The 11,601-nt window shown below is 36.9% G+C and overlaps 1 protein-coding gene across 1 annotated transcript in view; it reads left to right on the top strand.

Moving 5' to 3' along the window:
* The first annotated feature begins 6,225 nt into the window (after positions 1–6,225).
* Positions 6,226–11,601, top strand: part of MAL (mal, T cell differentiation protein) — a 28,921-nt gene continuing 23,545 nt past the window's right edge. The window contains exon 1 of the mRNA XM_058163692.1: positions 6,226–6,379. Within this exon, the coding sequence (XP_058019675.1) occupies positions 6,293–6,379 (87 nt within the window). The 5' untranslated portion in view covers positions 6,226–6,292. The remainder of the gene's footprint in view (positions 6,380–11,601) is intronic.

Raw genomic sequence — 11,601 nt, 5'->3', positions numbered from 1 at the left:
ATAGTTTTCTTACAAAAGATAAATTCTTACAAGAGAAAAGATAATTAGATTGATGACAATTCTCTAGAAAAACATTCAGAAGAAGGTTGTGGCCTAAGGCTTGAAAAAGAACACTGTACCTACCTATCTTGAATAAGAGTGATGTAAGAGAATTCACACCTTTCCAAACCATTGCACTAATTCCTTGCACAAGCAAAGTACAGTATTGCTAAAGAAGAACAGAGCAATATATGGAGAACAAAATGCCAAATGACCAAGTAAGTTTTTGACAGCAGCCTCTGCAGCAAATTGCAATGATACCAAAATAAGGCCACACACATGATGATGTTATCAGGCAAATACCACCATTTTGTATTTACATCATGATATCTGATTTTTGTACGTAGGTTGTGGCATTTGCCTGAAGACTTCCTACTTTGTGGTTCCCCCCCACCCCCCAGGCAATTCTCTCCCTTCATATCCTGTTTTCAAAAAAAAGGAAAGGCAGAGTGACAAGAAAACTGATATCTAGTTAAGTATAAGGTATTGGAGAAAGCAAAAGGATTAAATCAGGAATTGTATCTTTACTTAATTACTTAATTAGAACTAAGCCTTTGATTTTTTATATAGATCATACAGTTTAAAGATAATGTCTGATTGTTCATTTCAGGAACCTTTGCTAAAGGTTGCCGTAACTGAATCTGGAGGAATAAAATAGCTCAGTATGAGGAAGGGAGCGAGATGAGGATATAAATTGTTCTCATATCTCTTTTAACACATGCAGCAAATGTACTACAAAGATGGCAAGGCTGGAAGAGGTGAGAGCAAGGATAAAACAGGAGTCCAAAAGATGCATAATTTGATATATGGAAAAAAGGGCCTCTGTGGCTCAGACTGCTAATGCAGTCTGTTATTAACAGCAGAACCTGCAATTACTGCAGGTTCTAGTCCCACCAGGCCCAGGGTCGACTCAGCCTTCCATCCTTTATAAGGTAGGTAAAATGAGGACCCAGATTGTTGGGGGCAATAAGTTGACTTTGTATATAAATATACAAATAGAATGAAGACTATTGCTAACATAGTGTAAGCCGCCCTGAGTCTTCGGAGAAGGGCGGGATATAAATGCAAATAAAAAAAAAAAAAGAATGGGAATAGCTCAATATGAAAATGAAAACAGAAAGCAAAAAATCTGGGTTACTATTAAATTCATCCACTGTGCACAATGTTGACCACAGTCTGACAACACAACTTGCAATCAGTAGTCACAAGGAAGAAAGGACTTAAAATCTGGAAAAGAATATCTTAAGCTGATTTATATATGGCAGATGTGAAACTTAAGTCGCAATGCACAATTGCCTAAAAATAATATTAACCAACAAGCTTAGTGAAGATACAATTAAGAGCAAAGAAATGGTGTCCTTGGGGAGTGTACATCAACAATATCACAACCATGTGGTGAAAGCTTTATCTTTATTTTACCTGCAGTGATTTACATAAAAAAGGAAGAGGACTACGACTGTATGGTTGTGGCAATCACCTTTACTTTTTTTTGACATGCATAAAGAATAGTGGGGACTTGTTTGTTGTCACCATTTTCCCTCAACCCTGGAAGCAAAGGTAAAGATATTTTAGATTTCTTGAGCTCCGGAATAGATAAATGTGAATAATGTGCTGGAGAAATAAAAGGAAAATTAATTTTAGGGAGATTGACAATGACAAACTTAGACATGATCCTGAAGTATAAGGATATTTCTACAAATGAAGATCTTTGAGATCATGATAATAGTTAAATATCTTTTCAATGATAATTTACAATAAATTCCTTCTAAATAGGGATCTGTAGATGGTTATCATGGATTGCAAGAAGAAGCAACCTCTCCCTCTTGGTCAAATAAGGACAGAGTCCTCCCCAAAGTGACATTCAATGCAAACTCATGTTCTCTGGACAAATGTTGCAAGCAGACAACAGCCTAGGAAAATTTTTATTTATTCAATTTATATGCCACCCATTTCACTGATAAGGCAACTCTGGTCAAATATATTTGTCGAGGATTCAGGGGAAGTAGAAGAAGACAAGAAATTTGGTAGACAGAGGGATTAAGTAGTTTTCAGTGTATCCTTGGAAGAGATATAATGGATTAGTGAGATGAGCGGCATATAAATTGGTAAATGAATATTATTAGAGATATACCGAAATGGCAATTGTGCTGGGAGTCAGTTTGGCTGATTGGCACCTAACACATTGATGACCTTTGCTTGAGGAGTGTAAGTTTTAGAACCAAATGTTCCTTTTGGGTGGAAGGAACAAATTTCACAATGTGCAAATTATCAGTTGGAAAATTCAAATTCATGGGTTGGGAGAACTCAAAGTGAACACTGTATTTATTAATAGAGTTTGCAAAAGATTAAGAAAGTAAGAAGGCTGAAAAGGCAGCTAGCATATCTCCAAGATTGTGAAATTATCATGATTTTTGTTTTATTTATCAATTGGTATGCAGTTTAAATAATTCATTTCCATGTGAAGAATACAACCTATATCCCTACAAAAAAAAAAAAAGGATCACTCCACTAATTTCATTTTCTGGATGATACATTGGTTTGTTCCTTGATCATCTTTTATGCAAAGCATTACTATAAATCAGGGGTCTCCAACCTTGGCAACTTTAAGACTTGTGGACTTGATCATTTGTGCATTTTTTTAAAAAAAGGACAAAGAATTCTATTTTGCCCGAATCCTGCATATACAAATTTTACAGAGAGATGAACCATTAAAAATAGTTATAATTTAATATATGTCAGTTTGCTTACATAGTAATATTTCTTAAGTTCCTAATTTCTGCCCCTTTTATCCAACTATTGATAAAACAAGTCCCAAGTACGAAAATGTTCTGTGTCTGCTTTTTCTTTTATCTTCAGTGTTAATCTGTCCATTTCTGCACAGTCCAATATTTTTAAAATTATATCTTCTTCCATAGGTGTTTACTCGCTTTTCTAATGTTGTGCAAATACAATTCTTGCTGCTGTTAAAACATGCAATATCAAAAATCAGAATATTTTTCTGGTATTATGCCTAACAAAAATAGTTTTGGCTTGAAATCTATATGATGTCTTAACATTTTTTCTAACCAAGTATGCATTTTTGCCCATTTCTTTTCTTTTTTTTGCTTTTGGGCACATCCATCACAGGATAATATGTGCCTGGTTTTTTATTACATTTCCAACACTTGGCAGACATATTTTTAAACATTTTTGCTAACCTAGCCAGTGGTAAGTGTCATCTATAACAGGGGTCTCCAACCTTGGTAACTTTAAGACTTGTGGACTTCAACTCCCAAAACTCTGGGAATTGAAGTCCACAAGTCTTAAAGTTGCCAAGGTTGGATACCTCTGATATATAAAACATTTTATACAATTTTCTTTGTAAGTAGTTGCCATCGTCAATTTATAGTTTCTTTCCCAGAGTTTTTGCCAGTTATCTAGTTCTATATTATATCCAAAAAATTCTGTCCATACTCTCATTCGTCTTCCATTCTTAGGCTTAGTAAAAAGTTATATCGTTTCTTAATTAACTTTTCATCTACCGTTAACAGTATTTGGTAAAATGTTGTTTGCTCTTTATAAAAGTCATATATCTTAGCATCTTTATTTTACCTCAATTACATTTGCATTTGTGGCCACCATGATAAATCAACACCCTGTTCTTGTAGTTCTTGTTTGGTTTTTAGTTTCCTTTTTTTATTTAAAATATCTCTATAGGTTAGAATTTTTTCAAGGTTTACTGGGTTGGGTAAACAAATGCTTCCATTGTTGAAAGCCATCCTGGTATTTTCATATGTATTTTAGCTTTTATCTTTTCCCATACTAAAAATAGCGCATTTTCTACATATTGATTTTAGAAATATCTATGAATTTTATTCATACCATAAGAAAGCATGCCATCCTAGTTGCAGATCATGATCTTCTAAATACAATAGTCTTTTATGTCTGAATTTTATGCTAATTCTTGATGAATAATGTCAAAGTCTCCCTTTTTCCTTTTTAAAGGTAAAGGTAAAGGTTCCCCTCTCACATATGTGCTAGTCGTTCCCGACTCTAGGGGGCAGTGCTCATCTCCATTTCAAAGCTGAAGAGCCTTTCCCTTTTTAGGATTGTCTTTTTGACTGGACTTGGATTAGACACTCAGACTGACCAATAAAGGCTGCTTCCACAAGATTTGGTGTTTTAAATAAAAAATTGCTCTGTAAAATATAGCCACCACCACCTCTTTGCTCTAAATGCGTTTTTAGTTTGGTTTCATTTCTTGCCATTTTAATCTGTTTTTGTATTTATAACTATATTACTTCCATATAACAGAATAACAGAGTTCTAATCCAACCCTCTGCTCAAGCAGGAGACCTATATTATTTCAGACAAATGGCTGTCCAATCTCTTCTTTAAAGGCATCCAGGGATGGAGCAGCCACAACTTTTGAAGGCAAGCCTTTCCACTGGTTAATCATTCTCATTGTTAGGAGATTTCTCCTTAGTCCTAGGTTGCTTCTCTCCTTGATTTGTTTCTATCCATTGTTTCTCATCTTGCCTTCTGGTGTTTTGGAAAATAGGTTGTCCCCCTTAGCTTTCTGGCAGCTCCCTCAAATACCTTCTTTTCACTAGACTAGAATAGCCAGTTGCAATCATTGTGAATATGGGAATAAAATAAGTTTTATTATACTGTATGTTATAATAACCAGTGTCATCTTGCACTGTGAAATGAGTGGCATATAAATTTGATAAATAAATAAAATAGATAAATAACAGAATTTTCCTATACTGACAGGTCTTCTGTTTGTCCCAACTTGGCCCCCTCACAGAGGTGGGTGATTCGTATTACAACATCACACACCTTGCTCTTCAATCAGATCACAGGTGTCTCCCCTTAAATCTGGGACTGGCTTCTTATCTGATTCAGGTTCTAACATAAATTTCTTATATTTTTTTGCTGAAGTCATCCATAATTTTGCTGCTTCTTAACACTGTTCTTATATACCAATTGATCCCTAGTCACAATTTTATTATTCCAGTTCCATGACAATGTTTTTTTTGTGTTCCTTATTCCTGTTCTATTTACCTGAAAAGTGCTTGTCTACTAAATCTGACTGATTTCACATCTCTTCCTTCAAATCACTCTTGAAAGCTCACATTTTTGGGAAGCATTTCCATTCCTTCCTGAAACTGAGTATATAGTAGTGAATAGCTGCCTATTGCATCCCACTTTGCCTTTAAATTGCCTCCTTTCCTCTGCTGAATTCTTGCATTAAATTATATGTTGGGAATTTCTTGAAAAACAGTCTGGCATTTAGTAAAGTATTTTATATTGAGGGTAATCCTTATGATTTGTATTGTTTATATTTATATTTATATTTATATATTGCCCATCATTTGTTTTGTAAATGTTGTATCTTGATGAACGTATCTTTTCTTTTATGTACACTGAGAGCGTATGCACCAAGATAAATTCCTTGTGTGTCCAATCACACTTGGCCAATAAAAAATTCTAATCTATTCTATTCTAATGTAAATGAAACAATAACCATATATAATCAACTAACCTGAACTTTCAGACTGCTTGTCCATGCCTAATTAAGGAGGAGTATGGTAAATTACCTTTGTATAAAACAAGCAAATCACACTGGTTTCTCCATTATCCCTAACCCACTGATCCCAAACTTCTTTGTAGCATGAAGCTTTGAATCCTGGTTCCCAGACTACTAACTGGGTATTCTGTGTTGCGCCACCTTTTCTGATTGAGGCATCATCTCTCATGACTGAGCTAGAGACATGATTTCTGCTGTTTCCATAAAGTTATTTCTTATTTTGGCTTCTATTATTTAGCTCTGTATCCTAGCACAATAAGATTACCTAAAAATATGAAATTAAAACTCATACCAGAATGTACCAGAATAATGAAGCAACATAGCTCCAGTGATGCTATTCAAGAACTGATCATCTTAGGTTCAGAGCTAGCTGCCCATTATTCTAGTTACATTTGCCTTCTACACATGATCATTCAAATGTGCTTGCGGAATTATGAGACAGCAAAAAAAGACCTATTCTTTGGAACAGTCTTTTTACTTTCCTAAGGTCACATAAAGAGTATGGGCAGGTACCTGTGGTTGGTTAGCCACACCTATGCTGAGCTCCATCCCTGGAGGGCAGGCAACTTTAAAGTAGCCGAACAGTTAAGATCTCTCATACCCAAGAGGAAGAAAGGAAACCAGAATCTAGCTGTGTAGCGTGAGGACTTGTGTGTGCGATTTTGAAAAGGAAAGAGCACAATGTCTTCAGCGACTGCCACAGCTGCTTTACCCAGTGGTGCTTCAGTCCTGGCTTCATTTCCTGACATCCTTGTTATTCCTGAGTTTGTGAGTATAGCTTTTTCTTTTAAAAATCTAGCTTAGTTGCTCTGTTTTAAAATATAAAAACTGTCTGTCTTTATTCTGATGGTAAGGTTGTATCTTAAAAAGCCCTGATTAGATGCCTTCAGATTTGTTTCATAGGGATTCTGAAAGCAAAGTATCTAGATTTTCCAATTTTGCTAATACCTTTCCTCCCAACACTAAATACATTTTTAGGGGAATAAGCTATAGTTTACTAGAATGAATTATATTTTGAAAACAATAACGTGAGTCTGTGTATCAAGTTTTTTTTTTAAAGAACTACACTAGCAAGGAGGTAACTAACATGCCCCCCCTCCTCCATCCCATGTTGACGAGTTTCAGAGTTAAAAATCTCTATTTTTAAATTCCAAGAGCATGTTTAGTTGACTTTCAAGGTTATACTCTGCTAATTCATGCACATAGCAGGTGCACACTGTGCAGGTGTGCAGCACTCAAGTAGCTAATTATTTGGTTGAACTGGTGACCTGTGTACTGAAAACCAATCTTCAAGGTCTATTGATTTTGCTGTTTCCTGGAGAAACAAGGCATGCCATTCTTGTATGTGGAGGTCTTTTAATAGATATTAGAATATGTAGAACATATGCTTGGAATGTGAATGACTAGAGGAGTAGCTACATTTGCAGTGATTGAAAGGCTAAAAGAGATTGACTGTCTTGTGCCCAATGCAGCTCCCAGGTTTTTGAGTTGATCAAATTTAGTGGAGAATTCTTTTCTCATAGCTCACCACATCCATCCTGGGAAACTATAACTTTCATTCTTTCAGGGTGCTTGGAGGGGTATATACATAGAGCTTACTTTCTGTTCACCTAGAACAACTCTGTAAGACATTAGTCAGAGGGAGCCATTGAGGTTCCATTCCTGAACTTCAAGAATGAGTGAGGTTTTGAACTTGCGTTTCTAATAATCTGTGTATTTACAAGGAGGCCTATTTATCCTCAAGGAGCTTTATCCTTAAGGTAGGCATTCAACAGGTGGTTTCCCAGGGAAATACCTGAAAATATGATAGCTTAGTGACTTTCTACCTCTATAGGAACCCTGTTAATTGGCACAACAGCCTTGAGTTACCTGTTAGATCTGCGTGCTAAAACAGCCTGTAGATTCTCTTACCTATGTCTGCTATTATATTGCAGCTCTACTTATTATTTTTTTTTAAGACTTAAGAGTGGAGTTATTAAAGAGCTACCCAGAAAGATAGTATTTCCTTCTTCAGCGGGAGACTTGATATCCTCTCCAAATGTTAAGTGCTCATAATAAATACAAGATCGTAGAGATTAATCAAGTCTAGTGACTTAGCAGGGTGGGGTTCGGTTGTGGATATGCTTTTTCAGGTAAAGGGATTTCAATGTTTATTACTGTATGTATGCTGCATTGAACATTTTGCAAGCTTTAATCTCAACCCATGTCCTAGCAATTATTTGAAAACATCAGGTTATTTCCTTATGAATACTGATTGGGCCTCTGTGACTGGATTCACACAGTAGTCTAATCCCAGGTAATCAAAACACAATTGCTATATTCTTCTAACAAACTCTGCCCAAACGGAGAAGCATTTTATTCATTAGTGTACTAGCCTAGTTTACACAGCCTAAGAAAACTATTTCACAATAGACTGAATGGCAAAGTACCCAATCCCATTTGAGCATAATTTTGGGCGTTGAATGATTCAGTTTTTGTCTTCTAAAATTTTAACTATAGCCAAGTATACTGTCAGCAGGAGGTGGGGGGGATTTTCACTCTAGTCCTACAGTTTCCTTAAAAGACTCTCAAAATTCTCTCTTCGCACCTGGAGGGGCCATTAGTTGCTGATTTCTCAAGAAGAAGAAAAATATGGAATTTCATATCCAATCATTCAAAAATGCCAGTGGCATGATCATTCTCATGTACAATTTGACCTTCAAATCATCTATTGTCTAAACCTCCCATTCATAACAGAAGGCACACAAACCTTTTCTTTCCTCGAAGATAAGGATTAACTACAAAGCATAAATATTTTAGTAATCAAAATAAAAATAACATTACAAATACAATAAGAGAGACTGACTAACTCACCTATGCCTAGGTGAAAAGAAAATTTTGATATGTTAACAAAATAGTATTTTTCCAGGGTATTCATCAAAAATATATGCTAATTGAAAGACATATTTTGAAAGCTATGTCCTTAACTGTCTTATAATGAGTAAAAAGCATCTTGAGAAGTATCTCCAGTTCCAACCACAGAATTGTGTCAGATCTCAGCTTTGACATGCAAACCACATTAAATCAGCTGTTTTTACCAGTTCCTTCTGTTTTAGGAGTCTCCAGCTGTTTACATAGACTTGCTTAGTTACTTCTGAACAGGACAGACTATGGGGAAATTCCAAAACCTTTGGTCCATTAGTTCTGGTATTTCTTGGGATTGTGGCAGGTCACCATATTAGTCAATTAAGAGTCTAATCTCTGGTTGGAGCCGTACCTTTAACATTTGAATTCATACCATTCATATATGAACTGGGTGACATCTTTTCCAATTGGACTATGTAATATGATGAATTCCACCTGCATTATATATTTATAAAAAATATGAAATGTACAGCATGCCATAATGATAATCCCCAGCTATATTGTAAAGTGAGAGTGTGAGATTTGTACTTAGTCTTGGAAAACCATTATGTTGTGAAAGAAAAAATAAAACTGTAGCAGAGAAAAAAATCGCTTCTTCCCATATTGTATCCATAAACAAATCCTCACACAGTCCTAAGCAAAAAGTCCACTAAGAGCTACCAGAGATTTATCTCTTTTCTATTGGTCTTCTTTTTTCTTTTCTTTTTTTCCTCTCTCTTTTTTTCCCTGTACTTTTTGAATTTTTGAATTTTAGTAGGCCCAGATGACAGTATGTGAAATAATGAAAAACAAAGAGTGAATTTGATTGGCATGTTACAATCCTTCCTTAAGGACTACTTTATGTGATATCTCTAGTGAAGAATAGTTATTTCTCTACCTTTATGGTGTCCAAAGAGAGCTGGCCAATGGTCTTGTTTAAGACGACCCAGCCCCTTCTGGGCAAGGAGGAGCCACAGGAACTCTTGTAGGGCCCCTGAGAAGATTATTCTAGACATTTACTGGATAAAGTTATTCAGAGTTGGAATCCAGTTGTACAGGTTCTGTGGAGTTGCCTGAGGCACGGTCTTGCCTGGTTAACTGGAAAAAGTGCTAAGAGTTCTGTCGGTTCTAATGAACTGGGTAGGGTCCTTGGAGTGGAATTCAGCCACCTGTATTTTAGATTTCTATCCTTCCTGGTTGATTAAGGTCTCTTGGGGGCTGGAAGTGGCTGGGCTTGTGCAGAGGTAAATACTTCTCCTCTGGGAGGTGGGTGGCTGTGTGGCTGTGTGTTGAAAGAGGAAGTTGCTTGCCCCTCTTAACAGAAGTATACTGGACCCAATGCATTTGGACAATTTTTACTGAAGGTGGTTGCATTATAGTTCCAGAAGGCACTGAAAGAAGCAAATTATCTGGAATCTTTTCCATTAGGATTCAGGACTGAATATTGCATTGAGACAACATTGATAGTGTTTGGCAATGACGTTGGATTTGAAATGGGGATAGTGCATCCATCCTGGTCCTTCCTGATCTCGTTGTGACCTTTGATATCATTGATCATGAATCAGTCTGCAACATTTCAGTGGGTTGGGCATGGGAGGCACTGTGTTACAGTAGTTCTCCTCCTTTCTCCAGAACTGATTCCAGTCAGTGTTGTGTGGAGGGAGGCAAGTTGAGCCTAAGGTCTCTACCCTTTTCCCTTGTTCTATTTAACAACTATAAGAAGCCACTGGGCAAGGTAATCATCAACATGGGGGCCACTATCATCAGTATGCTGATGATATCCAGTTGTACTTCTCCACTCTGGACTAACCAGGCAATGGACAAAGACCTTTACCATTGCTTGGAGGTTATGATGGTCTGGAGGAGAAGAACAGATGTTGGCTCAACCCTGCCAAGATTGAATGGGTGTGGGTTTTAGGGCACCCTGATTCTCGGGACTTTACATCTTAATTCTGAATGATGGTGCATTTTCCCAGTTAAAGCTGGTGCCTAGTTTAGAGGTCTTCCTCAGCTTCTGAGCAAAGATCAAATGGCAGCCATGGCCAAGGGGGCTTTTGCACATCTTGCACATGCTAGTTCCACCTGTACTTGGATCTGGAGTCCTTGCCCATGGTGAATCTCGCCTTAATCACCTCCTATTTGGATTACTGTAGTATGCTCTATTGTACCAGTACATCAAACTACCATTGAAAGGCACTTGGAAACTGCAATTGGTCCAGAATATAGTTTTGTGAGTAGTTTTTGGCTTCTCTTATTATTCCACTGTATCATCACTGCTCTGTGAGTTGTGCTAGTTCTGAGTAGGCTTCTAGGATCAATTCAATTCAAGGTGATGGCATGCAGAGAAAGCATACTCAGGATCCCTTCCATCACTAAGCTATGGTAGGAATGTGGTATTGCAGGCTAACTCACTGCTCACTCTAGGAGTTTGATTATGAGTGGCTCAAGGTTGACTCAGCCTTTCATCCTTCTGTGGTTGGTAAGGTGAGGACCCAGATTGTTGGGGGCAATATGCTGACTCTGTAAACCACTTAGAGGGGGCTGTAAAGCACTGTGAAGCGGTATATAAGTCGAAGTGCTATTGCTATCAGATTTAATGCCATCTTGTGGAATGCCCAAGTTTATCTTTTCAGTAGCAGTGCCGGCCTAATGGTACAGAATCCCCTGTAGGTTTAGATGGAGAGCACTCATGGGCAATCTCCCCTTCTCTGAAAAAATCCAAAAGACTTGTCTATTACCTTCCTTCATTCTTCACAGTGGTTGTTGTCTCCTCTTGTTCATTGAGATGTCTTCAGTCAGCCATGACTCATGCTGGAAACCCCCATGTTTTGTCATGAGGTTATTTAGGTAATAGTAGAGGAGAAACAGGATGACATATAACCTCTTATATTGGGAAATGAGTTGGAATACTTGCTTTCAGGTATTTTATTTCATAAAGGGTTCTGCAACGGTTAATAATTACTAAGTTGCCATTTTCAAACACTGAGAGAATTGGATAGATCACACTTAGAAAATATGGTCTTTTTTATTTAGTTCAAACTTTCCAGTTAGCTTTTTCTTGTTATTCCAAAGCTATGTGGATAGAAAGATTAGGGTGGGAAGAAATG

The sequence above is a fragment of the Ahaetulla prasina genome, chromosome 1, assembly GCF_028640845.1.
Source record: "Ahaetulla prasina isolate Xishuangbanna chromosome 1, ASM2864084v1, whole genome shotgun sequence".
Taxonomy (NCBI): Eukaryota; Metazoa; Chordata; class Lepidosauria; order Squamata; family Colubridae; genus Ahaetulla; species Ahaetulla prasina.
The sequence above is the reverse complement of the archived record's forward strand: the minus strand, read 5'-3'. Positions and strand labels throughout refer to the sequence as shown.